This window comes from Grus americana, unplaced genomic scaffold (assembly GCF_028858705.1).
Source record: "Grus americana isolate bGruAme1 unplaced genomic scaffold, bGruAme1.mat scaffold_95, whole genome shotgun sequence".
Lineage (NCBI taxonomy): Eukaryota > Metazoa > Chordata > Aves > Gruiformes > Gruidae > Grus > Grus americana.
Window position 1 is genome coordinate 3803 of NW_026562133.1, and position 25962 is coordinate 29764.

General features: G+C 72.3%; 4 protein-coding genes across 5 annotated transcripts; 3 read left to right on the forward strand and 1 right to left on the reverse strand.

Annotated features, from left to right (window-relative positions):
• Positions 1 to 1123: 1123 nt before the first annotated feature.
• Positions 1124 to 2700, forward strand: LOC129201315 (transmembrane O-methyltransferase homolog). Its single transcript, XM_054812435.1, has 3 exons — positions 1124 to 1391; positions 2074 to 2270; positions 2380 to 2700. The coding sequence occupies exons 1-3, from the start codon at positions 1130 to 1132 to the stop codon at positions 2698 to 2700; spliced, it is 780 nt and encodes a 259-aa protein (XP_054668410.1). The 5' UTR covers positions 1124 to 1129.
• A 451-nt stretch (positions 2701 to 3151) lies between these two features.
• LOC129201312 (anaphase-promoting complex subunit 15) lies at positions 3152 to 5033 on the reverse strand. Its single transcript, XM_054812430.1, has 4 exons — positions 4860 to 5033; positions 3780 to 3839; positions 3547 to 3684; positions 3152 to 3312 (listed from the first exon to the last, which is right to left on the reverse strand). Exons 1-4 carry the CDS (start codon positions 4977 to 4979, stop codon positions 3265 to 3267), a joined length of 366 nt encoding a protein of 121 aa, XP_054668405.1. The 5' UTR covers positions 4980 to 5033; the 3' UTR covers positions 3152 to 3264.
• An 819-nt stretch (positions 5034 to 5852) lies between these two features.
• Positions 5853 to 8005, forward strand: LOC129201313 (folate receptor gamma-like). Of its 2 annotated transcripts, none has more exons than XM_054812432.1 (5): positions 5853 to 6150; positions 6336 to 6477; positions 6694 to 6882; positions 7006 to 7141; positions 7474 to 8005. In XM_054812432.1, the coding sequence occupies exons 1-5, from the start codon at positions 6104 to 6106 to the stop codon at positions 7752 to 7754; spliced, it is 795 nt and encodes a 264-aa protein (XP_054668407.1). In that variant the 5' UTR covers positions 5853 to 6103; the 3' UTR covers positions 7755 to 8005. The 2 variants fall into 2 exon arrangements, with proteins under 2 accessions (XP_054668407.1, XP_054668406.1); XM_054812431.1 differs by having other exon boundaries at positions 5854 to 6150; positions 6333 to 6477; positions 7474 to 8004.
• An 876-nt stretch (positions 8006 to 8881) lies between these two features.
• LOC129201316 (phosphatidylinositol 3,4,5-trisphosphate 5-phosphatase 2-like) lies at positions 8882 to 25739 on the forward strand. Its single transcript, XM_054812436.1, is given in 29 exon segments — positions 8882 to 9077; positions 13842 to 13905; positions 14587 to 14737; positions 14835 to 14955; positions 15041 to 15178; positions 15270 to 15360; positions 15768 to 15857; positions 16663 to 16761; positions 17446 to 17596; positions 17833 to 17939; positions 18177 to 18279; positions 18372 to 18568; positions 18943 to 19060; positions 19643 to 19739; positions 19826 to 19964; positions 20036 to 20135; positions 20233 to 20321; positions 20453 to 20534; positions 20633 to 20722; positions 20836 to 20949; positions 21045 to 21133; positions 21224 to 21311; positions 21426 to 21581; positions 21658 to 21742; positions 22026 to 22175; positions 22270 to 22301; positions 22304 to 23001; positions 23966 to 24093; positions 24487 to 25739. Coding segments are annotated over 29 exon segments (3810 nt in total). The 5' UTR covers positions 8882 to 8925; the 3' UTR covers positions 24578 to 25739.
• The last annotated feature ends 223 nt before the right edge of the window (positions 25740 to 25962 follow it).

Below are 25962 nucleotides of genomic sequence, written 5' to 3' on the forward strand. Positions count from 1 at the left end.
AGGCTGAGAGAGCTGGGGCTGGTTAGCCTGGAGAAGAGAAGGCTGAGAGGGGATCTGATCAACACTTATCAATATCTAAAGGGTGGGTGTCAAGAGGAAGGGGCCAGACTCTTCTCAGTGGTGCCCAGCGACAGGACAAGGGGCAACGGGCACCAACTGGAACACAGGAAGTTCCACCTGAGCATGAGGAAAAACTTCTTCCCTCTGCGGGTGACCGAGCCCTGGGACAGGCTGCCCAGAGAGGTTGTGGAGTCTCCTTCTCTGGAGAGATTCCAAACCCGCCTGGACGCCATCCTGTGCAACCTGCTCTGGGTGATCCTGCTTTGGCAGGGGGCTGGACTGGGTGATCTCCAGAGGTCCCTGCCAACCCCACCAGTCTGGGGTTCTGGGGTTCTGTGACCCCTCCCTGCCTGCACCGGGGACCACGGGACAGCAGCTCAGTCCAGCCTTGCCGCGCTGCCTCTGGGGGAGCGGGGCACTGGGGGGCCATTGGAGCACAGCACCCACCCCCCGACTCTGGTGTGCACTCCCCCACCCAGGATGGGGACCTGGGGACCACCCCCCAGCCCCAGCCTGGCCCCGCTCAGCCGGTAACCGGAGCCGGTGCCGGCTGCCGCAAAGGTGACACCATCAATAATTGAGTGGGCAGCAGGGCTCAGCACCGCTCGGGGCCACACAGGCCTGCCGCCTGCCTGCTGCCTGCCTGCTGCCTGCCTGCTGCCTGGAGCGTGGGCACAGGTAGGTGCCACCCCTCACTGCGGCTGGGGACCCCCAACAGCCCAGGGTGTGGGAAGCGGGGCACAGTGTGGGGTGCAGGTTTTAGGGTGCAGGATGTGGGGCACAGCAAACTGGGCTGAGGGGGGTATGAGGGGCCGTGCCGGACAGTGACCCCCCCCCCCTCAGGGCAGCCCCACAGCCTGGCACCCCTCAGCCCCGGTGCGGGGACCCCCACGGCACCCCGGGGTGCCCCAGCGTCCAGGGAGAGGCGTTGCTGGGGGGCGCAGAGCACTGCCAGCTCATGGCACGAGTGGGAGCTGTGGGCTGGCACCCTGGAGGGGGGCACCCCCCGCCCCCCAGCATCCCCCGTGGGGGCCCCTTTCCGCAGCCTCACCGTCCCCCCCGTGCTGCGATGGTGTCGCCGGCGATTGCCCTGGCCTTCCTCCCCTTCCTCGTCACCCTGCTGATCCGCTACCGGCACTACCTGGTGCTGCTGTACCGGGCGGTGCTGGCGGCCTGGCTGCGGGACCGGCTCACCGGCGTGCCACGGGAGCAGCGCGCCTTCCAGTACCTGCTGGCCCACGCCATCCCCGGCGACCCCCGGCACGTCCTGCAGACCTTCGACCAGTGGAGCTACCGCTGCGAGCACCTCAGCTGCGTGGGGCCCGTCAAAGGTAAGCGCGGCCCTCACCCGCCTGCGCCGCGGGGATCCCGGCACCGGGCACGGCACCGATGGCACGGCTGTGGCACCGCCAGCGCAGCCATGGCACTGTTGGTGCGGCCACGGCATCGTTGACCCAGCCGTGGCATCACTGGCGCGGCCATGGCACCGTTAGCACGGCCACAGCTCCGCTGGCACAGCTGTGGCACTGTTGGTATGGTCATACTATCATTGGCACAGCCGCGGCACCATTGACATGGCCATGACATTGTTGGCACAGCCGTGGCACTGTTGGCATAGCCACGGCATCATTGGCACCACCACAACGTTGTTGGTATGGCCATACTATCATTGGCAGGGCTGTGGCACCATTGACATCGGTGTGGCCATGGCACCGCTGGTACGGCCATGGCATCGGCGCAGCCGTGGCACTGCCGGTACAGTCCCGGCACCACCGTCAGGGCTTTACGCCCCCAGCACGGCTGGGGACATGGGGGCGGGCTGGGGACACGGGCAGCGTCAGCACAGCCATCCACCTCCCTTGTGCCGTGCCCTCTGCCCCCCTTGGCGCTGGCCCCGGGGAACCGCCGGCACCTTCCCCCCGTCCTGGCAGTCCCGGCAACCCGACCCTGCCTAGGGCAGGGGGTACGGGGGGTGCAGCCCCCCAGGGTGCTGAGGGGTGCTGGCCGTGGCAGGGAGGATCGTGGAGCGGCTGCTGTACGAGCGGGCACCGCAGCGGGTGCTGGAGCTGGGCACCTACTGCGGCTACGGCACGGTGCTGCTGGCACAGGCGCTGCCCGCGGGCGCCCGCCTCTACACCGTGGAGGGCAATCCCCGCCACGCCGCCGTGGCCGAGAAGGTCATCCGCCTGGCCGGCTTCGACGAGCAGACGGTGAGCACCGCGCCCGGTGGGGGGAGAGCCTGGCTCTTGCCGGGGAGGAGAGGGGCGGGGGGGGGGGGGCCCTTCCCCGGCACCCAGGGGCTGAGGGGGTCCCGTGCAGGTGGAGCTGATTGCGGGCCCCTCGGCGGAGGTGATCCCCCGGCTGCGGGAGCAGCACGGCCTGCCCAAGGCCGACTTCGTCTTCATGGATCACGGGAAGCGCTGCTACCTGCGGGACCTGCGGCTGCTGGAGACCCACCAGCTGCTGGCCCAGGGGGCCACCGTGCTGGCCGACAACGTCCTCTTCCCCGGGGCGCCCCACTTCCTACAGTACGCCAAAACCTGCGGCAAATACCGCTGCAAGGTGCACCGCGCCAGCCTCGAGTACTTCCGCGCCATCCCCGACGGCGTCGCCGAGCTCTGTTACACCGGTAACGGCTGAGCCGGGCGGGGAAGATCCTGCCTCGCGGTGAGCGCCGTCACCGAGGGGAGCGCCGGGTCGCCGACTAACCGCGCTCGGCCGTAAACACGGGCTCTGGAGGAAACGCTGTGGCTGCTGTGGTCTGTGGTGGGGCGCGGCGGTGGGAGCAGCAGGGCAGGTGGAAAGGGGGGGCCCTCGTGCCCCATACGGCTCCTGCCCACGCAGGAAGGTCGGTGTGAGACGCCGGGGAAGCGCGGCAGAGAGCCTGGCTCTCCCCGGCAGGTGCAGACCCCCGCGGCTCTCAGAGCCCGCCCTGGTACGCCTCAGACACCAGATTTGGGGGCTGACTTCTTAAAAACGGAATTTATTAGAAAAAACGCTGCCCCCCCGCCGTGCCAGGCGCTCCCCAGCATCTCTGTGGCCCCCCAGGCGGCTTCACCCCGAGCCCCCCCCGCCCCACGCAGCCCCCGGCGCGGCCACGGCAGGAGGAGCTTCACCAAACCGCGCCCCAGAGCCGCGGCGGGCGAGGGCTCCCCCCAGCCTCCTCCCGTCCCCAGGCTCCGGTTTGGCCCGGCCGCGGCAGGGTCAGATCATCCACTGGTCCTGATCCTGCTCTGCCCCCTCCATGTCCACCTGGGAAGGGGAAAGGGGTGAGACCCCCCCACACCCCCACGCAGGGGCCGTTCCCCATTCCCTCCCTCTCCTCCGAAAGGCAGGGAGACCCGGAGAAGGACCCGGCAGAGGGTGGAGCGGAGACAATCCCCGGGGCTCACCCTCGGGCTCCCACGCACCGCACCCCCCCGCTTTGAGGTCCTGGGGGGGGGGGAAGCAGGGACACGGGCCGGTGCCCCCAGCCCCTCTATTTACCTCATTAATCTCCCCGTCATCGGGAGACTCGTTATAATCGTTCATCTCGTCCATATCCTGCATGTCCTCGTCATCCTCCGAGTCCTCTTCGCTGTCTTCATCGTCCTCGTCGTCCTCCTCCTCCTCCTCGTCGTAATGCTGTGGATACGGCAGCTCCAGCGCCCCGCCGGCCCCCCCGCGGGCTTTACGCCGCACCGGCCCCTCAGACCCCCCGCCCTGACCCCCGCACCCACCTCGGAGGCCGGTTTCCCTATGGGCACCAGGTTGTTGTCCTTCTCGGCGATGCTCTGGAGCTGGAGAGGGAAGAGAAGGGGGAGGCAGGTGAGCACCCCAGCAGCTCCGTGACCACCCTGGCACGGCTCCCCACCAGCAAACCAGCCCTTCCCGCCCGGCTGTCGGCCCCTCGAGCGCTTGCGCCGCTTCCTATTCCTGGCTGGCGGCTGCCAGAGGAGTCCTGCTGCCCCCCTGCACGTCCCGGGCGAGGGGCAGGCAGGGGAGGGTGGCTGCAGGCAGCTGCCTGCGCTCCCTGGCACAAGGCAGGGTGGTCCCCAAGACACAGGAACCCCCAGGGCAGAGGGGTGTCCCTGCACGTGGCCTGAGGGGCGTAAGCAGAGCTCGAACACAGAGATTTTCTTTTTTTATAAGAAACTGAGCCAAATGTGAGGGGTCCCTTCAGCCAAGCGCAGCCACTGCAGATAATTAAAGCTCAATTAAAATACTCCAGCACCTCCCACCCAGAGGGACTCAGATTTCTCCCCAGTGCAGAGCTTTTAATTATTGATTGAAATTATTTTATTTCATTAGAATCATTTAATCACGGAGATTTATTTTTTTTTTTAAACTTTAATCAAAGGGATGTGTTTCCCCCGTGCTCAGGGGCTGGCTCACGGGATCAGAAACCGCCCCCGCCTTCCTCGGGAGAAGGTTGGTTAATTAATTAATTAATTGGGGCTGCTGAAGGGGCCTCGGTTCAGCACCGGCTCTTCCCTCAGCCCCCGCAGAAAACGGGGAACTCCGGGCCGCGGGAGGTGACCGAGCGGCCCCGCACCGAGCCGGTGTGCCACAACGGCCCACGGGCCGGCTGCGAGACCGGCGGTGCCCGGAACCGCAAAACCCCCTCAGAAAAAAATAAAATAATAAAAATAATAATTAAAAAAGGCCGGAAACGCCAAAAGGGCTGGGGGAGCAGCGCACGGGACCGGCCCCGGGCACCCCCCCCCCAGCCGGGCCTGGTGCTGCAGCCGGGGCCTGGGGCCTGGGCCTGGGCCCCCCCCCCCCGCCACCCCCGGCCCCACACCTCCACCGGGGCCCACCCAGGCCTGGTGCTGCTGCTCCTGCTGCTGCAGCTCGGTCTCGTCCACGCAGGGCCGGTCGAGGTTGAACCAGAGGGACTCGGTGACGCGGGGCAGCAGCGAGGGGAACAGCGTAGCCATGGCGGGACGGGCCGCCGCCCACCCGGAAGTACAACCCGACCCGCGGTTCCCCCCCCGGAAGTAATTGGGAGACCCGCCTCGCGGCACGGAGCATGCGCGGAGGGACGGGCGCGTCCGGCCAGGCCACGCCCACAACGGAAGGCTAGGGGCGGGGCGAGGAAGGGGCGGGGCTACTCACGGCGGGGCGGGGCCGAGGGCGGGGTCAGCGAGCGGGGCGAAGCCTGATTGACAGCTGGGGGCGTCCGACCCCGGGGAGCGGCATCCGTGACCCCCCCGGGGCATCGGTGACCGCTGGGGGGCATGTCACCCCCATGGGGGGTATCTGTGACCCCCGTAGGGTATGTGCCCCCCCCCTTGGGGCATCTGTGACCCATGGGGGGTATCTGCCTCCTCAGGGCATCTGTGACACCCCCCCCCCGGGGCACCTCTGACCCCAGTGGGGGGTATCTGCCCCCTCCCCGGGGCATTTGCGACCCGCAGGGGCATGTCTGCCCCCCCACTGCGGCACCCCAGAGGTGTCTGCCCCCAGGATCTACCTGCCCCCCCAGGGGAACGTCTGACACTGGGGGGGTTCTGCCCCCCACCCCCGGGGCCATGGGTGACCCGTGAGGGTCTCTGCCCCCTTGGGGGTATCTGTGACCCCAATGGGGGGTACCTGCCCCCCCGCACCCCCCCACGGGGGCACCTGTGATCCCATGGAGGTTCCTGCCCCCCCCCAGGGGCATCTCTTACCTACTGGGGTGTCTCCCCCCCCCAGGGCATCTATGGGGACCCTGTGGCACCCGGGGGTCGGATCCTGCCCCTCGTGCTGGTGTTGGGACGTGGGGCCACCTCCCCGCCGTGGCTGCCCCCCCTCCCCAGGGTGGGAAGACAAAACAAATCGAGTGGATTTTGGCCGGTGCTGGCCCCAGCCTGGCGCCAGGAGGCCAGAGCCTGGCTCCACGCAGGGCTGGGGGGGCCGGAGCAGGCGCGGGGATCACCCCAGGACACGCCAGGGCGGCGGGGCGCGGCGCCCCATCCCGCCCGTGCCCGTGGGCGCTGCCTGACCCGCCGTGCCCGGCCACAGCAGCGGGCGACGTCCCGTGATCGGCGGCCAAGGGTTGCGCCGCACCGCGACCTTTGAGATGAGCCGCGCTCGCCCCGCGGCACCCGGCGCCCGGCACCCCCCCAGGTAAGAGCCCCGACGCTCCGCCGGTGGTCCCGGCCAAGGGCTGGCGGTGACAGTGCGCCGTCACGCTCCCACGTGCCACGCGGGGGACTTTGTCCTCGCCGCGTCCCTGAGGGGACCCACGGTGCCGGTGCTCCCGCCCGGGAGGCTGGGTGCCGCCGTCCTGACCCCCCCGGTGCCGCCAGCAGGGCGATGGCAGCCACGCGGGTGCTGCTGCTGGCGCTCGTGGCCTGGCCGGCTGCCGCGGCGCAGGACTCGCTGCTCAACATCTGCATGGACGCCAAGCACCACAAAACGGAGCCCGGCCCCGAGGGGCAGCTCTACGGGCAGGTACGGTCCTCGCCCGCCGCCCCGGCACCCGCCAGCATCGCCGGCCATGGCATCACCGGGCCGGACCCCGGCGCTGCCGTGGCGGGGGTCCTACGCCCCGGCGGGGTGTCCATCACACCCCGTGGGTGCCGGTGCTTTCCCCGGCACGCCTGGCACCCCACCCCATGCCGGGATGCGGCGGTGGGTCCCGGCTGAGCCCCGGCTGCCCCGGCGCAGTGTGCCCTTTGGAAGGAGAACGCCTGCTGCACCGCCAACACCAGTTTGGAGGCTCACCAGGACCAGTCCTACCTGTACAACTTCAACTGGGACCATTGCGGGGCCATGCCCGAGAAGTGCAAGCGTCACTTCATCCAGGACACGTGTCTCTACGAGTGCTCCCCCAACCTGGGGCCCTGGATCGACCAGGTGGGTGCAGGACCCCCCACCCACCCACCCAACCGCCGGGGGGGTGGGGGGGGAGCCGGGAGGTCCCCAGGGTGAACTGGGATGAACTGGGATGAACTGGGATGAACTGGGGTGCCGCCGCAGGCGGACACCAGCTGGCGTAAGGAGCGGATCCTGCACGTGCCGCTGTGCCGGGAGGACTGCGAGCAGTGGTGGGAGGACTGCCAGGACGCCGTCACCTGCAAGGTCAACTGGCACAAGGGCTGGAACTGGACCACAGGTCAGTGGGGGGGCGTGGGGACCCCCCCCTCCTCGGGGCCAGACCCCCCTGTGGGTCCCCGGTCACCCCCTGTCTTGCCGCAGTGGGGGGGGGGTGGCTGCATCCCCCCTCCCCGGTGGCTGTGAGTGGGTCGGGGGGGGGGTGAGAGTCCCCATGGGGGGGGTGACAGTGACAGCGACAGTGGGTGCCGGCAGCTGGGTGGGGACCCCCAGAGTCAACCCCCCCCTCGGCAAAGGACCCGTCGGGACCCCGACACTCCCCACGCGCAGGGGAACGCCACCCTCTGCCCCAAAGACCCCCCCCCTCACAGGTCGCCCCCTCCCTTCCCGCAGGCACCAACCAGTGTCCCCAGGGTGCCATGTGCCAGAAGTTCAAGTACGTCTTCCCCACCGCCGCCGACCTCTGCGAGCAGGTCTGGTCCCACTCCTACCGCTACACCACCCACCGCCGCGGCAGCGGCCGCTGCATCCAGATGTGGTTCGACCCCGCGCAGGGGAACCCCAACGTCGCCGTAGCTCGGTACTACGCCCGTGGTGCCGCCGTGGCCCCCCCCGGCCCCCCGCTCCTCGTCCTGCTGGCCCTGCTGCCCCTCGCCCTCCTGGCCTTGCTCTGAGCAGGGGCAGCTGCAGGCAGGAGCGGGCAGCGGATGGGCAGGGGGGGGGGGTGTCCGGGCTGCCCCGTGTCCCCCCCCCCCTCCCCCCGTGGGATGTCCCCAGGCTGCACCGGCCGCTGTGTCCCGTCCCCCCCCCAATAAATGCTCCTGCCCCACTCAGTGTCGGGGTGCCGTGGGGCTGGGGGAGGCGGGATGGGGGGCACCCATCTCGGGGACCCCCCCGTTTATCCATCCCGACCCGCCGGGCTGCGTGGCATTGCCCCCCGAACCCCCACACCCGGCAAAGCGGGGGGCACGGGGCTCCCCGCCGCTGGGACACGGGGGACGGGACACCCCCCCCCCAGGGCCGGGGCACACGGCTGTCCCGGGGGTCCTGCCGGCCCGGAGCCCTCCCGGCTGCCCCCCGCCCCGCTCCTGGCCCCCCTCGCAGCCCGGTGCCCGGCTCCCCGGTGCTGCCGGTCCCGGTGCCCGCTCCTGCCCTCGGCCCAGCCCGGTTTCCCCGGCCCCCCCCCGGCTCCACGGCCCCGGCCCGCTGCCCCCCCTGCCCTTCCCGGTCTCCATCCGGTGCTCCCCGTCCCTCGGTGCTGCTGCCGGGCTCCCCGGTGCTCCCCATCCCCCGGTGTGCCCCATCCCCCGGTGCTCCCGGTCCCCCCGGTGGTCCTCATCCCCCGGTGTGCCCCATCCCCCGGTGCCGCTGCTCGCCCCCCGGTGCTGCCGGTCCCCCCGGTGCTCCCCATCCCCCGGTGCTCCCGATCCCCCCGGTGCTCCCCATCCTCCAGTGCTCCCCATCCCCCGGTGTGCCCCATCCCCCGGTGCCGCTGCTCGGCCCCCGGTGCTGCCCGTCCCCCCGGTGCTCCCCATCCCCCGGTGCTCCCGGTCCCGCCGGTGGTCCCCATGCCCCGCTGTGCCCCATCCCCCGGTGCTGCCCGCCCCCCGTGTGCCCCATCCCCCGGTGGCCCCCCCGCTGCTCCCCATCCCCCGGTTACCGCTCATCCCCCCCCCCCCCCAACGCCACCGCCCGTCTCCCCGGTGCTCCTGCCCGCCCCCTCCCGTTTTTCCCCGCCCCCTCCCGTTTCTCCCCGCCCCCTCCCGGTGCTCCCCGCCCCCTCCCGCCCCCCTCCCGGTGCTGCCCCCGCCCGCCCAGCGCGGAGCGCGGCCCCGGTGGCGGAGCATGGCGGGTGCGGGGGGGCCGGCGCCGCCCTGGTACCACCGGGACCTGAGCCGGGCCGCCGCCGAGGAGCAGCTGGCGCGGGCCGGGCGGGACGGCAGCTTCCTGGTGCGGGACAGCGAGAGCGTGGCGGGGGCCTACGCGCTCTGCCTGCTGTGAGTGGGGGGCACCGGGGGGAACCGGGGGGGGCAACGGGGGGGGAACGGGGGGGGCACCGGGGGAGCACCGGGGGGGAACCGGGGGGGATCCGGCGGGGAACCAGAGGGGGCACCGGGGGGGCACCGGGGGGAACTGGGGGGGATCCGGCGGGGAACCAGAGGGGGCACCGGGGGGAACTGGGGGGGATCCGGCGGGGAACCAGAGGGGGCACCGGGGGGAACTGGGGGGGATCCGGTGGGGAACCAGAGGGGGCACCGGGGGGGCACCGGGGGGAACTGGGGGGGATCCGGCGGGGAACCAGAGGGGGCACCGGGGGGAACTGGGGGGGATCCGGCGGGGAACCAGAGGGGGCACTGGGGGGGCACCGGGGGGGCACCGGGGGGGATCCGGCAGGGAACCAGAGGGGACACCGAGGGGGAACCGGAGGGAGCACCTAGGGGGGCACGGGGGGGGCACCGAGAGGCACTGGGGGGGTGCGGTGAGGGGGGGCTGGGGGAGATGTGAGGGGCACCGGGGGGCAGGGGAGCACCGGGGGGCCGGCAGGGGAGCACCGACGAGGTAGCCGGGGGTGCATGGGGGGAGAATGAGAAGTAGCGGGGGGGCACTGGGGGGAGCGTCGGGGGGGTCCGGGGGGCACCAGGGGAGATCTGGGGGGCACAAGTACGGTGTCGGGGGGGGGGACACCAACGGGGCATCGGGGGGAATCAGGAGGGGCACTGGGGGGGTCTGGGGCAGATCTTGGGGGAGCAGTGGAGGGGATCTGGGGGAGCACTGGGGGGCACCTCGGGGGGGGGGCACTGACACCCAGAGGGCAGTGGGCACAGGGGGACCCGACATGGGGGTCACCGGCACTATGGGGGGACCGGGCACCGGGGGGAAACGGGGACAGGGGGGCTGGGATAGCGCGGGGAGTGGCGGGACAGGGAGTGGGCGGGTGGGAGTCTGGGGGGGGACAGGCAGGGGGAGACGCGGGGGGCACTGGCACTGCCGGGGGACGGGGCACCGGGGGCTGGTGGCACCCGCGCTGGGCTGGGGGTCCCAGGGGACCGGGCACTGGGGGCTGGGGGGAGCTGGGCTGGCTCTGGGGGGGCTGGGGCACCCACCCTGCCACCACAGGGGTCTGCCAGGATGGGGACTGTCCCCCACCCCGCACTTTTGGGGTCCCTGAGCCTCCCCATGGGGCTGGGGGGCACCAGCCCCTGCCCTCATATCTGGGGGGTCCCCAGCCCAGAGGGGTGCTGGGGGGATGGCTCTGTGCCCATGCGTCACACTGGGGGGGTCGGCAGCTCTTGCGGCAGTGCCGGGGTCCCTGGGGTGCTGCCACCCCCTGCCCGGTGGCGGTGCCAGCCCTGGGGCTGAGCGCGCGGTGGCACCGGGGCAGCAGCCCAGCCGTCGCCGTGCAGCGGGGCTCGGCCACCCCACCGTCCCCCGGGTCTGGCCGGCACCTCGGCGTGTCGGTGGCACGGCTCAGCACCGTGCCGGGGTGCTCCCGGGGTGCGCCACCGGCTCTGCTTGGGGCCGGCTGCCTGTGCCGGTGCCAGGCCCTTGATGTGGTTGTGGGGCAGGCGGTGCGGTGCGAGGGCACCTCGAAATGAGGCTTTTCCGCTCCCCACGAGCCCACGGGCGCCGGCAGCCGCTGGCTCCTGGCGGCAAATGAGGGAGAACCAGGAGTTTGCCGCGAGCCGGCCTGCCCTGGCCTGGGGCTCTGCCGTGTGCCGTGCCGGTGCAGGGCGTGCAGCCTCTGCGGTGGCACCGTCCTCCTTCCCTGTGGCCCGTGGCTCACGCAGATTCGGTTTCCCGGCCACGTGGGTGCAGCGTGGCCGTGGCCGCCGGCTCCCTGCCGCGAAGCCGGGGTGGCGAGCGGTACCGGGGGCACGGCACCGGTGGCACGGCAGGGGGAGAGCACGCCTCGCCGCTGCCACTACCGGCACCCAACAGTGCCGCGGGGCTGGGGGACGCATGGGGCGCCTGGGTGGGTGGCAGGGGACTGCAACCGGGCTCTTGGCGCAGGTGCCTGCGTAAGGGGGGTCCGGCACCGGCGTCTCGCCCTGCCTGGCCTGCGGCTGGCGGTGGGAACGTGGCGTCCCCGGTGTCCCCCCGGTGCCGCTGGCCCTGGCAGGCCACCTGGCCCGGCTGTGGCTTTTCCCTGGGCCTCACGGGCTCCGGCCTCCACTGCCAGCTCGGTGCTGCCGGCCCGGCTGTGGGTGCCGCGTGGCCACGCCGAGGGCCGGGACCCTGCAGCAGGGCAAAGCCCGGCACGGGGATGCCATGGCGGGCGGCTACGCCGGACCCTGCTGCGGTGAGGACCGCTGGGGGTCCAAGCCCGGGCGGTGGGCAAGAGCGTGCCGCGGCCCCACCGAGCAGCCCCCTTGCCGACGCAGGGGCGGCCGGGGCTGCTGGGCTGTCGACAGCCGCTGCCGGGGCCTAAAAATAGCTGCGGGGGCAGGAGGAGGAAAGGGAACTGCGCCGGGATCCCGGCAGCGCCGTCTTCCTTTAACCCTCCCGCTGACACGCCGCGGCCTCCGCCGGGCTGGCCGTGGCACACCGGGGCTTCACCGGAGCGAGCGGTGCCGGCACGCAGCAGCGGCACCCCAGGAGCGCTGGCATCGCCGGTTGGCGGCTGGCGAGCGATGCCGGTGGGACGGACCCCCCGCAGTGCCCCACGGGAGGACTGGGGGGCTGAGCCCCCACCCCGGCTCTCTGCTGGTTCGTGGGACGGCAGTGCCAAGGTGGTACCGGCGGGCGCGGGGTACCCCCCTCGCTGCGATGCCCGCACCCCCATCTTGGCACGCAGTGGGGGAGGGCGGTGGGTGCCCCCCTCTCCGGGGGCACGGGCGGCAGTGGGTGCAGGGGTGGTCCCCGCTGTGCCGGCTTGGCTGCGGCGGGATGCCGGCTGGCGCGGCAGAGCCGGCGGGGAGCCCTGGCGCTCGCCGGCAGCCGCGCTCCCACATAATGGCTCTTTGTGCTGGCAGCCCCGGCGTGAGCCCGGCGCTCCCCGGCCCCCTGGGATTATTCACCAAAATAGCAGCCGGGAGCGGCACGGGGCTGGGCGGCCGGGGTTGGCCCCCCCCGGACGGTGTTTGTGGGGGTTCCCTGCAGCCCCCCCAGCTGGGGTCCTCCGTGCCAACCCCTGTGCTGGGGGTCCCTATAGGCCCCCCAGGGTTACCCAGAGACACCCCTGTGCTCCCCCTCAATGGGGACTTTTACGGCCCCCCCTTACCCCCCCAATTTGGGGTTCCCCATACCGACCCTGTGCTGGGGTTCCCCATGCACCCCCCAGCACCCCACATTGGGGTTCCTGCTATGGAGACCCCGACTGTGCTTCAGGGCTTCCCGCAGAGACCCCCCCAGCTGGGGGGCTGTGTGTGCCCCCCCATCCCCCCAGCTGGGGGTCCCCAGACAGAGCCCCCTGACACCAGGTTGGGGTCTTCCATGTTGACCCCCCCCAGGATTCCTTTGAGCTGGGGACCCCCCAGATCCCTCAGCAGCGATTTCCCACATGGACCCCTTTACCCCACCCCCCCCCAGGGAGGGTTTTCCATATAGCCCCCCCCCCCCCGAGAGGGTTCTCATTCAGCCCCCCCCAAGTCGGGGGGTTCCCCATGGCCCCCCATGACCCCTGCCTGGGCACTGGGGCACCCAGGAGCAGCCCCAGTGCTGGGGGAGTGGGTGCTGCACCCGCGGGGTGATGGGGTGCAATGCCTGCCATGGGGGGGGGGGGGGGTCGTGTCCACGGGGGGGGGGGCAGAAATGGGGGATCCCCTTTCTGGAGCCCGTGGGAGGATGCTCGCGCCGTGCCCCCGCTCGCTGGGGTGGGCGACGGGGGAGTGGGTGGCACCGGGGGACCCGGCGTTGCGGGGTAGGGGGGCACCGGGGGACCCGGCACAACACCCCCTCCACGGACACGGTAGCAGGGGACGCAGCCCGGCCCCGGTCCCCCAGCGCCCTGGCGGGGTGTCACCGTGCCGGGGACGCCGCAGCTGAGCTGACAGGTGGCCGTGGCACGGTGACAGCCTCCATGGTCACGGTGACCTCTGCGAGGGCTGTGGCGGGGGGCCAGCCCGGGAGACACCGTCCCTGCCGCCGGCACCGGGGAGGGGGTGTCCGGCCGTGCCGGGGGTCCCGGCTCCCGGCGTCCCCCCGCTGCGGAGGGGACAGGCGCGGGGTCCCGGTCCTGCTCCCCGTGCCCGCTGGCGTCGGCACCCCGTCTCTCAGCGCCGCCCGTCGCCCCCTGCCCCGGGATCGCGTCCCCGGTTCCTGTGAGCTTCCATTGAAAAATAAATTGCTTCCTGGCCTCCCGGCTGCCAGCGCCTGCCTGCTCCTGCCTGCTCCTGCCTGCTCCTGCCGGTGGTGCGGGCAGGGGACGCCCGCTCTGGCACAGGGATGGGCAGCAGGGCCGGGATCCGCGGCGTGGGATGGGGCAGGCTGGGGGGCTGCCCGGGGACGTGGGTGTGGATTGGTGGGGGGGCCCTTGGAGCAAGCCGGGGGACCCCCAGCACCCACCTGGGACCCCCAGCACCCATCCCACAGGCATTTTCCCACGGGGGCCGGGCTGAGACCTGGCAGCTCATTGCATGCCACGGGCAATGGTGGTACCGGAGCCGCTTCTCCCTGCGGCCGCTCGTGCCTGGCCGGTGACACGGGGATCCGGCAGGACGGGTGCCTGGTGTCCCCCCGGGGCTGGGGGGGCCGTGCAGGCAGGGAGGGGATGCTCCCCCCCCCCAGCATCCTCTGCCTGACGCCCCCCCGGCTGCCCGCAGGTTCCAGAAGCACGTCCACACCTACCGCATCCTGCCCGACGAGGAGGACTTTCTGGCCGTGCAGGTGGGAGTGCCCCCCCGCCCCGTGACACAGGCCACCCTCGGCTCTTCGGGAGCGGGGTCCCCCCCCGCAGGGGGCAGCTGGGGGGGGTCCTGGCACAGGCTGCGGAATGTCGGGGTGCTGGGACCCCCAGCCCGCACCGGGCTCCTGCTGGGGGGTGCTGGGTGTGTGTGTGGGGTGCTGGGTGGGCACAGCACCCCATTTACAGCCCCTCGCCCAATGTGTGCCGGGGCGGGGGGGGTGTCCCATAGCGGGGCTCGGCCTCGGCCCTGTGCCACGAGCGTGCCCGGCTCTCCGGCACAGCCGGGCGGCTCCGCTGCTCCCGTTGTGGCTGGCCGGCACGCCGGGTATTTTTAGAGCAACAGAACCCGCTTTGTGCCGGCCGGGCAGGCAGGAAAAAGCCACCCCCGGGAGGGAGGGGGCCGAGGGATGGCCGCTGCCTGCACCCTGCTGCCTGCACCCTGCTGCCTGCACCCTGCTGCCTGCACCCTGCCAGCCCTCCCGGCACGCAGCCGTTGCATCGCGGCGGGATCCCACGTGCGCCAGGGCCCGCTCCCCACGGGGCTCAGCCTTGGAGCTGTGGGGTCAGCCCCCCATCCTGCACGGGGAGGGGGGGGATGTCCCTGCACGGGGGGGTCCGGGTGACCCCTCCGGCGGGTGCTGAGGGTCCCCGTGTCCCCACAGACGTCGCAGGGGGTGCAGGTGAGGCGCTTCAAGACGCTGAGCGAGCTGATCGCCCTGTACCTGCAGCCCAACCAGGGGCTGGTCTGCACCCTCCTCTTCCCCGTCGAGAGGGAGAAGGAGAAGGAGAACGCGGAGGACAGGGACTACTCGGGTATGGCGGGGCGACGCGGGGGGCTGGGTGGGGTCCTGGGACCCCCGGTCCCTGCGGGGGCGGTGACTGATCCCCCCCCCCCATCACCCCACTGCAGATGGAGAGGATGAAAAGCCGCCGTTACCGCCGCGCTCCGGCTCCACCAGCTTCTCCGGCACCTCGGCAGGGCTCAGCCCCACCAGCCTGGGGCCGGCCGTGCCGGAGGGGGCGGCGGAGAGGTGAGGGTCTGCACCCCTGCCTGTGCCCTGCCTGTTCCCTGCCCGTCCCTGCCGGCTCCTCACCCTCCACGCTCCCTCCCTGCAGCACCAACGGCCTGAGCAGCATCTCCCACGAGTACCTGAAGGGCAGCTACACGCTGGACCTGGAGGCGGTGAAGGGGGGGGCCAGCAGCCTCCCCCACCTCAACAAGACCCTCGTCACCTCCTGCAAACGGCTGCACAGGTGGGCGCTGGACACCCGGAGGGACGGACGGACGGACGGACGGAGGGTCGGCCGTGCCGCCTGCTGAGCCCGTTCCTCTCGCCCTCCCCAGCGAGGTGGACAAGGTGCTGGCGGGGCTGGAGATCCTCTCCAAGGTGTTCGACCAGCAGAGCTCCCCCATGGTCTCCAAGATCCTGCAGCAGGTGAGGGGGGCGCGGGGACACGGCGGTGCCACCCCCACACGCACACACACACCCCCCCCGGGGGGCCGTGCCCACGGACACGCCACGGCACCGTCCACGGGGACGCGTGGGTGATGGGAAAGCCAGGTCCCATCCTGCCCTGCCCCATGGTGCCGGGGGGTCCTGTCCCTCTGGGGGGCTGTGATGGATCTGGGGGTCCCATCCTGCCCTGCCCCATGGTGCCGGGGGGTCCTGTCCCTCTGGGGGTCCCATCCTGCCCCGTTCCACAGTGCTGGGGGGGTCCCATCCTGCCCCATCTCATGGTGCTGGGGGGGTTCTGCCCCTCCGGGGGGGCGGGGATGGATCCGGGGGTGCCGTCCTGGTGCTGCGGCAGTGCCGGGCCGGCCGTGACGTGCCGGGGGTCTCAGACGGCGGGGCAGAGCGGGGAGCAGGAGCTGGAGAGCCTGGTGCTGAAGCTCTCCGTGCTGAAGGATTTCCTCTCCAGCATCGAGAAGAAGGTGGGGCGGGGGTGCTGGGGGTGCTGGGGGTGCTGGGGGCGGGGGTCCGGGTGGGGGTCCGGGTGGGGGTCCGCACCAGGTCCTGTGCCAGGATACAGCCGGGGCACAATCCGGGTGGTGCCAGGGCCAGAACGAGCTGCCTGGGTGGCACGGGGGGGGGGAGGCGCTGGGGGGGACTGGGGGGTGATGGAACTGGGGGGCACTGGGGGGCTATTGGGGCTTTTGGGGCTGGGGGGTGATGGAACTGGGGGGCACTGGGGGGGCTGGGGGCACGGGGGGCTGTTGGGGCTGGGGGGTGATGGAACTGGGGGGCACTGGGGGGCTATTGGGGCTTTTGGGGCTGGGGGGTGATGGAACTGGGGGGCACTGGGGGGGCTTTTGGGGCTGGGGGGTGATGGAACTGGGGGGCACTGGGGGGGCTTTTGGGGCTGGGGTGACTGGGGGCACTGGGGGGGCCAGTGGAGCTGGAGGCACTGGGGGGGCTGGGGGCACTGGGGGGCTTTTGGGGCTGGGGGATGATGGAACTGGGGAGCACTGGGGGGGCTGGGGGCACGGGGGGGCTGGGGGCACGGGGGGGCTTTTGGGGCTGGGGGGTGATGGAACTGGGGGGCACTGGGGGGGCTGGGGGCACGGGGGGCTGTTGGGGCTGGGGGGTGATGGAACTGGGGGGCACTGGGGGGGCTGGGGGCACGGGGGGCTGTTGGGGCTGGGGGGCCGGTGCAGCGGGGGGCTGTGCGGGGCTGGGGGGCCGGGGGCCGCGGTGCCCGTCGCTCGGCCGATGCCAGCCCCGGGGCGGCTCTGCCAGGCGCTGAAGGCCCTGCAGGAGATGAGCTCGGCCGCCCCCGCCGCCCCCCCCCCGCCCCTCTCCCGCAAGGCCAAGAGCATCCCGGTGCAGACCTTCGAGGTGAGTCCTGCCCCCCCCAGCAGAAGGGGCCCCGGGGCGGGGGGGCGTCAGCCGAAACACCGAGGGTGCCGGGGGGGGGGGGATCTGGGTGCCGGGGGGGGATCTGGGTGTCGGGGGGGGGGGGGGATCTGGGTGCCGGGGGGGGATCTGGGTGTCGGGGGGGGATCTGGGTGCCAGCAGGGGCTGGGTGCCAGGGGGGCGGATCTGGGTGCCGGCGGGGGCTGGGTGTCGGGGGGGGGGATCTGGGTGCCGGGGCCGGGGGGGGGGCTGGGTGCCAGGGGAGGGGCTGGGTGCCAAGGGGCAATCTGGGTTCCGGGGGGGAGGGTCTGGGTTCCGGGGGGGGGGGGATGTGGGTGTCAGGGGGGGGATCTGGGTGCTGGGGGGGGGGCTGGGTGCTGGGAGAGAGGGTCTGGGTTCCGGGGAGGGAGGTCTGGGTGCCGGGGGGGGGATGTGGGTGCCGGGGGGGGGGGGCGGCTGGGTGCCAGAGGGGCGATCTGGGTGCTGGGGAGGGATCTGGGTGCTGGTGGGGGGGGCTCTGGGTGCCGGGGGGGGGTCTGGGGGGGTGTCTGGGTGCCAGGGGAGGGGCTGGGTGCCAGAGGGGCGATCTGGGTGCTGGGGGGGGATCTGGGTGCCGGGGGGGTGTCCATGTCCTGTCCCCCCCCGGCACGCGGTGTCCCGCCGCAGGTGAAGCTGGACGTCACCCTGGGGGACCTGACCAAGATCGGCAAGTCGCAGAAGTACACGCTGAGCGTGGACGTGGAGGGGGGCAAGCTGGTGGTGCTGAAGAAGCAGAAGGACTCGCAGGAGGACTGGAACACCTTCACCCACGACAAGAGTGAGGGGGGGGGGACCTGGGGTTGGGGGGGGGGGTCCCTGCCGCCCGGCTTGGTGGCCGGGGTGATTTTGCGCTGGAGCGGGTGGGGAGCGTCCCCGTGGGGTCGGTGCTGGGGTGGGTGTCCCCATCCCGGGCGCGTGTCCCCCAGACCCCGGGCTGGAGAGGGGGGGGCACGGTGCCCAGCTGCAGCCCAGCGTGTGTCCCCCCCCCCCCCCGCCCCCCCGTCTCTCCCCCAGTCCGGCAGCTGATCAAGTCGCAGCGGGTGCAGAACAAACTGGGCATCGTTTTCGAGAAGGAAAAGGATAAAACGCAACGGAAAGACTTCGTTTTCGTCAGCGCCCGGGTGGGTCGCGCTCTGCCGGGATGGGGGGGTGGGGGATCCCTCCTGGGGGGGGGGGGGGCGCAGGATTGAACCCCCGGTTCCCCGTAGGGGCTTGGGGATGGGCGCTGGGTGACTGGGGGATGTCCCCAGGGCGGTCCCTGCCCGGCCCCCCTGAGTTTGGCCGAGCTGAGCTGGGGGGGGGCTGGAGGCGGCTGGGGGGAGCCCCACTGCCCCCCCTCACTGCTGCCCCCCCCGCAGAAGCGGGAGGCTTTCTGCCAGCTCCTGCAGCTGATGAAGAACAAGCATTCCCACCAGGATGAGCCCGACATGATCTCCATCTTCATCGGCACCTGGAACATGGGTGAGCGGGGCCGGGGGGGGGACCCCACCGCGGGGGGGGGGCTGAGCCCGTGGGGTGCCCCCCCTGACGGTTCCTCTCCCGCCCCGCCGCAGGCAGCGTGCCCCCGCCCAAGAGCATCACGGCGTGGTTCACCTCCAGGGGCGTGGGGAAGACGCTGGACGAGGTGACGGTCGCCATCCCCCACGACATCTACGTCTTCGGCACCCAGGAGAATTCCCTGGGGGACAAGGAGTGGGTGGATTTCCTCCGCGCCGTGCTGAAGGACTTCACGGAGGTGGAGTACCGCCCGGTAGGAACCCGGGGGCTCTGGGGGCCGCGGAGCGCAAGGCACCGGCGGGCGGTGGAGACGGGTGATGCTCGGTGTCCGTCCCCCCCCCGGCTCCTGACCGGGTGCTCGGGGGGCTGCGGGCGCTCCGGCTCTGGTGTTGCGGGGTGGTCTCACGGTGTCGGGGGGGATGTGGGTGCTGGTGGGGGTGGGTTTCCCCACGGAACAGCCCTCGGGTGGGAGAGGCTGGGTGACGAAGGGGACTTCTGCAACGAGCCGCCCGGGTGGGTGCACCCAAGGGGCACCCCGCACCCACGGGACGGGGACGCGTTTCCCGGCGGGGTCCGGCGCGGAGGCGGGGGTCTCACGGGGGTCTCACGGCGGCCGTGGGCCCGCAGGTGGCCATGCAGTCCCTGTGGAACATCAAGGTGGTGGTGCTGGTGAAGCCGGAGCACGAGAACCGCATCAGCCACGTCAGCACCTCCAGCGTCAAGACGGGGATCGCCAACACCCTGGGTAGGGGCCGGAGCCGCGGGGGGCTGGGGGGCTCGGGGGGCTGGGCTGGCGTGCGTTGCACGAGGAGGGGTCCTGGCGCGTCTGTGGTGCGTGGGGGGAGGTCCCGGTGTTGCACGCGTTGCACAAGGAGGGGTCCCGGAGCACAGGCATTGCGGGATGTGTGTGCGTTGCACAAGGAGGGGTCCCCGTGTGTGTGTGCGTGTTGCACGGGGAGGGGTCCTGGTGTTGCACGTGTTGCACAAGGAGGGGTCCTGGAGCGCGTGCGTTGCGTGATGAGGAGTCTTGGGGTGCGCGCGTTGCACGGGGAGGGGTCCCACCAAGGGTGCGTTGCACAAGGAGGGGTCTTGGCAAATCTGCTTTGCATGGGGAGGGGTCCCCGTGTTGCACGAGGAGGGGCCTGTCTGGGCGCGTGTGCATTGCACGGGGAGGATTCTGGGTGCGTGTGCGTTGCACGAGGAGCCTGGCCCAGCGCAGTCTGGGTGAGGACTTGCCCTGTCACCGGGGCTTGGGGGCAGCTGGGTCCCCGTGTCCCCCCCCCCATCCGGCCCGGCCTGATCCTGCCCCGTCCCCGGGTCCCGGCAGGGAACAAGGGAGCCGTGGGCGTCTCCTTCATGTTCAACGGCACCTCCTTCGGCTTCGTCAACTGCCACCTCACCTCCGGCAACGAGAAGACGGCACGGTGAGCGCCCAGGAACCGGGACGGGCCCCATCCTGCCCCGGGGCTGTGCCGGCCTGTGCCACCCCCGTGTCGTCCCCCCCCGGCAGGAGGAACCAGAACTACCTGGACATCCTGCGCCTGCTCTCGCTGGGGGACAAGCAGCTGAGCTCCTTCGACATCTCCCTCCGCTTCACCCACCTCTTCTGGTTCGGGGACCTCAATTACCGCCTGGACATGGACATCCAGGTGGGCAGGAGAGGGGGGATGGCGGGGGGGGGGTCTGTCGGGGTCCCCGTGCCAGCCCCCCTGTCCCGCAGGAGATCCTCAACTACATCAGCCGCAAGGAGCTGGAGCCGCTGCTCAAGGTGGATCAGCTCAACCTGGAGAAGGAGAAGCACAAGGTCTTCTTGCGCTTCGGTGAGGGCTGGGGGGGCTCGGGGGGTTTTGGGGGCTCGGGGGGGGGGCAGCCCCCGCTGCTGGGACTGTCCTGACATGTCCCCCGCTGTCGGTGCAGGCGAGGAGGAGATCACCTTCCCCCCCACCTACCGCTACGAGCGGGGCTCCCGGGACACCTACGTCTGGCACAAGCAGAAGCCCACGGGGGTAGGTGCTGGGCAAGGGGGGAGATATCCCCCCCCAGCCTGACCCTGGGGTCGGGGGGGGGGCCCCCCCCCCCAGCCTGACCCCCCCCCTGGACTCCCCCCCCCCCCCCCCCCCCCCCCTCTCCCCGCCAGGTCCGCACCAACGTGCCGTCCTGGTGCGACCGCATCCTCTGGAAGTCCTACCCCGAGACTCACATCAACTGCAACGCCTACGGTGAGCTGTGCCTGTCCCCTCCCTGGGACGCTGTGCCCCCCCCCCCCCAGGGACGGGACCCCCCCCCAGCCTGACCCCCCCACCCCGGCTGGCCACAGGGTGCACTGATGACATTGTCACCAGCGACCACTCGCCCGTCTTCGGCTCCTTCGAGGTGGGGGTGACGTCCCAGTTCGTCTCCAAAAAAGGTGCCTGTGCCAAAGGGGACACCCCGCTCCCCCCCCCCCTCCCGCGGGTCCCACCTCTCCCTCGAGGCGGGGAGGGTCCCGGGGGGGTCCCTGAGCCTCGTCTCTCCCTGGAGGGCTCTCCAAGTCCTCCGAGCAGGCGTACATCGAGTTCGAGAGCATCGAGGCCATCGTGAAGACGGCCAGCCGCACCAAGTTCTTCATCGAGTTTTATTCCACCTGCCTGGAAGGTGAGGGCCGGGGGGGGGGGGTCCCACGGGGCTCGGCGGGGTCCCGGGGGGGGGGCTGCCATGGCGCAGTGCATGTCCCCCCTTCGTCCCCGCAGAGTTCAAGAAGAGCTTCGAGAACGACAGCCAGAGCAGCGACAACATCAACTTCCTCAAGGTGCAGTGGTCGTCCCGGCAGCTGCCCACGGTGAGGAGGGGCCGGGGGTGGGCAGGGCTGGGGCCAGGGGAGGCAGGACCCCCCCCCCAACACCATCATCCCGTGTCCCCTCGCCCGCAGCTGAAGCCCATCCTCTCCGAGATCGAGTACCTGCAGGACCAGCACCTCCTGCTCACCGTCAAATCCCTCGACGGCTACGAGTCCTACGGTGAGTGCCTGCGCCAGCTCCCCCCGGCACCTCGCCGCCCTCCTGGAGCCGGGAGTGGGGGGGTCCCTCGGGGACGTGAACGCCGACCCCCCCACCCACCGCCGCTGCCCCCAGGGGAGTGCGTCATCGCCCTGAAGTCGATGATCGGCAGCACGGCGCAGCAGTTCCTCACCTACCTGTCGCACCGGGGCGAGGAGACGGGCAACATCCGCGGCTCCATGAAGGTCCGGGTGCCCGCCGAGCGCCTGGGCACCCGCGAGAGGCTCTATGGTGAGGACCCCCCCGCCCCGGGGGGGACGGCGGGGATGGGACCCCCCCCCCTCGCTGAGCCCCCATCCCCTCGCAGAGTGGATCAGCGTCGATAAGGACGAGACGGCGGCCGGCAAAGGGAAGGTGCCGCTGGGTGCCAGAGCCAACCAGGACTATGCCAAGTACGGGGGCCAGGGGTTGGCGGGGCTGGGGAGCGCTGGGGGTCCCTAGCTGGGGGGTCCCGGGGGTGCCGGGGGGGGCTCGAGCATCTCCCGGTGCTGCGGGAGCACGGGCATCCCTCGGAGCATCCCTCCGGCACGGCGTCTGTGGTGGGGCCGGGGACAGCGCGGTGCTGGCTCTGCCGCGCGGGTCAGGGACGGGGGTCTGAGCCCCATCCTGGGGGGGTCTGAGCCCCGTCCCGGGGTTCTGAGCCCCGTGGGGCACCCGACACCTCTTGTCGCCCAGGTCGGTGGGGCGGAAGCCCACCGGTGCCGAGCCGCTTGCTGCCGCCCCGGCGAAGCTCCCGGAGGAGCCCGAGAAGGGCAGCGCCACGCCGGCCCCCCGGCCCCCCGCCTCGCACCGCAGCACCGCCAGGGACGAGGTGGCCCCGAGCCGGTGAGGGGGGACGGGCAGGGCGGGGGGGGGGGGACACGACACCCACCGGCTGCCCCCGCACCCCGGGGTGCCATGCTCACCCCTGTGCCCTCAGGTCCAAGGTGGAGGCGATGCCGGAGCCGGCGGGGGGCCGCTGAAGAACAGCTTCAACAACCCGGCGTACTACGTGCTGGAGGGGGTCCCGCACCAGCTGCTGGTGCCCGGGGACCCCGGCAAACCCCCCGCCCCCAAGGCCAAGGTGCAGCTGGCGGTGCCCGAGCGACGCCGGCACCCCTCGGCTGGGCAGCCGCCGGCGTGCCGCGGCGAGGAGAGCTCCTCGGACGAGGACACCGGCACCCTCAACCTGCCGCCGCCGGATTTCCCCCCGCCGCCGCTGCCGCGGGAGCTGGAGCTGCCCCCGAACCCCTTCTACGGCAGCGCCAAGGAGCTGCCGGCACCCGCCGGGTGCGAGGAGCCCAAACCGCGGCCGGGTGCCGGCGGTGCCGCCTTCGGCGAGTCCCCCCCGGCCAAGCTGCACCCCTGGCCCCCGCTGTCTGCCGGGGCCGGATTTGGGCTGGAGGGGCCCGGCAGGACCCCCGGTGCCGGGGGGCTGCCCGCGGCGGGGGGGCTGCTGGACGATCGCTCCTGCTCGGTGCTGCAGATGGCCAAGACGCTGAGCGAGGTGGACTACGCCGGCGGGAAGGGGAGGGCGGCCCCCGCCCCGCTGCTGGGCAAGGGGGGGCGCTTGGAGCTGCCCCCCCGCTGCCTGCCCCCCGACTACAGCCGCCCCCTCGCCTTCCCCCCCCACTCCATCCGGGAGAGCATCCAGGAGGACCAGGCTGAGGAGGTGGGTGTTGGGGGGGGTCAGGGTGCTGGGAACCCCCCGTGACTCCCTTTGGGGTGACCCCTGGGGGCGCTGAGGGTGGGGGCGGTGTTAGGGGGGCGGCGCTGGTCCAGGGCCGTGGGGCACCACCCGCAGCCGGCAAGGGCAGAGGCTGGGCACCCGTCCCGCCTCAGCCCCACACCCCTGCCCCCCCTGCCTGCCTGCCCATCCCCCTGCCTGCCCACACCCCCACCTGCACCCCCTGCCTGCCCCCGTGCCCACCCACCCCACCTGCCTGCACCCCTGCCCATATCCCCTACGTGCCTGCACCCCCCGCCCACCTGCACTCCCTTCCTGCCTGCCCCCCTGCCCGCCCGCCCCCCTGCCTGCTGCACCCCTGCCTGCCCACCCCACCTGTCAGCACCCCCTGCCTGCCTGCACCCCCTGCCTGCCCCCTGCCCTCCCACCCCACCTGCCTGCGCCCCTCCGTGTATCCCCTGCCTGCCCATACTCCCTGCCTGCACCCCTGCCCACCCCCTCCCACCTGCACCCCCTGCCTGCCCACCCCCCCGCCTGCTGCACCCCTGCCTGCCCACCCCACCTGCCTGCACCCCTGCCCCCATCCCCTGCCTGCCTGCACCCCCTGCCTGCATCCCCTGCCCACCTACCCCCCATCTGCACCCCCTGCCTGCGTCCCCTGCCTGCCCACCCCTCTGCCTGCCCACACCCCCGCCTGCATCCCCTGCTTGCCCACCCCCCATCTGCACCCCCTGCCTGCTCCCCTGCCCGCCCACCCCACCTGCCTGTATCCCCTGCCCATATCCCCTGCCTGCACCCCTGCCCACCCCCCTCCCGCCTGCCCCCACTGCCTGCACCCCTGCCCGCCCGCCCCCCCGCCTGCCCAGCGGCACAGGGTGGTCCCATCTCGGGGTCCCCTGGGGTGCGGGACGGGTGACGCGGGGCTGACGGCGCGGGTGCTGCCGCGCAGGCGCTGTGCCAGGCGGGACGTGGCGTGGGCGCCGTGCCCGGCGTGGGCGAGTGGCTGCGGGCGCTGGGGCTGGAGCGGTACGAGGAGGGGCTGGTGCGCAACGGCTGGGACGACCTGGAGTTCCTCAGGTGAGCAGCCCCCCGGGGCGGGGGGGCACCCCACACACCCCCCCCCAAACCCCCCACCTTGCCCCCCCCCCCGTGGGGGCCACGTCCTCTCCAGGGGGTCGCGGTGATGCCTGGGTGGGAGCACCCCGCCCTGGGATCCCCCTGCCATGGGGTCCCCCCCCGTTGGGGTGCTGCCCCGGGGGTCCCCGCTGCCCCCCGGGGGTCCCCGCTGCCCCCCAGGGCCACGTAGCCCCACGGCGAGGGGGGGGGAGGAGGAGGCTGGGTGGGCACCCAGCACCCCAGGGGGGGCTCCCGTGCCCACTGGAGGGGTCCCTACGTGTGCTGGGGTGTCCCCCCCGCCCCGGGCTGGGGTACCCTGGGGGTGGCGAGCCCCACGCCTGCCCCCCTCCCCAGCGACATCACGGAGGAGGACCTGGAGGAGGCCGGCGTGCGGGACCCCGGCCACAAGCGCGTCCTCCTGGAGAGCCTCCAGCTCCGCAAATAACGGCGGCCGCGCAGCCCCCGGCCCGCGCTCCCACCACCGCCACCACCAGCAGCCGCCGTCACCAGCCGGTGGGAGCACTGGGACCCCCTGGCCGCCCCCCCTTCCCCGCCTCCCCGGGTGCTGTGTAACGGCGGTGGGGGGGGGGGCACTGGGTGGGGGGGAGCGGGGGGGGGGAGCGGGTCCTGGTCAGACAATTTCGGGGGGGGGGTCCCACCGCTGGGGCCTCCCCTCGCTTAAGTTATTTCTTATTTATTGAGAGAAGGGGCGAGCATTCGTCTCGCAGGCGGGGGGGTCCCCACGGTCTGGGGGAGGTTTTTGGGGTGAGCCCCGGGGAACCCCAGCTCCCACCGTGGCCCCTTATAGCCAGGGAGGAGGAGGAGGAGGAGGAGGAGGAGGAGGAAGAGTGTCTCAACCCAAGTGCCTTCGTGATGCCCGGCTGGTGCTGAGCTGGGGTGGGGGGGTGGGATGGGGTGGGGGGCTCTGCCGGCCCCTGCGGATAACGCCAGGCAGAGCTCGGGGTGCCTGTCCCCACCCTGGGGGTCCCGTCCCCTCCCGGGGGGTCTCCCCACAGCAGAGCCGGGTCCGTGCCTTCGCCCACGCCCCCCCTCCCACCACCGGTGCCTCCGGGGTGGCCGCCCACCCCCGGCTCCCAGTTTCCCATTAGGTACTTGCTGGATCCGTCCCCCCGCCCCGGGGTGCGCTGCCCTTGGTGGCACCGGGGCTGCACCCACATCCCCCCGTGGGTGCTCAGCCGGGCCCCCCCATGGGTGCTCACCCCCCAACCCCACCAAGTGCCCTTCCAGGGGGGTCCCCGGGGCGGGGGGTGCCCAGGGTCGGGGTCCCCCAGCCATGCTTTCCCCCCACTTCCCGGCCAGGGTGAACCCCCCAGGCTCTCCCTGTCCCCGTGGGGTGACGGAGGGCTGATGCCCACCCCCAGCCCGGCTCCTGGGACCCCCCGGGACCCCCAGCCCCCCCCCGTTCCCCCCGTCCACGCCCCGCTGTCACCGCTCCGGCTGAGATGAAGGATGGGCCGGACCCCCACCGGCAGCCCCCCCCAATCCCCCCTCATTAGCTAACGGGGCGTTTGGTGTGAACTTAATCCTACTAAAAATGCCGTCGTGTTGTGCTCCGTGTTTTGGTGGTTTTTGTTAAATCATGAGCTATTTTTTTAATGTTCAATGTAATGGTCCTTGTAAAGCTGCTTGTGCGCCGGGGTGGGATTCCCGGGGCTGGGATTCCCGGGGGAATCGTGGGAAGGGGTGAGATGAGGAACTGGACCCCAGTGGGGACCCTCCAGGCTGGCCGTACTGGTCCCAGTGCAGGGGGGGACCGGTGCCCTGTCCCCTCCCCGAGGAGCAGGGCCGTGCGTGGGACACTTCGGCTGC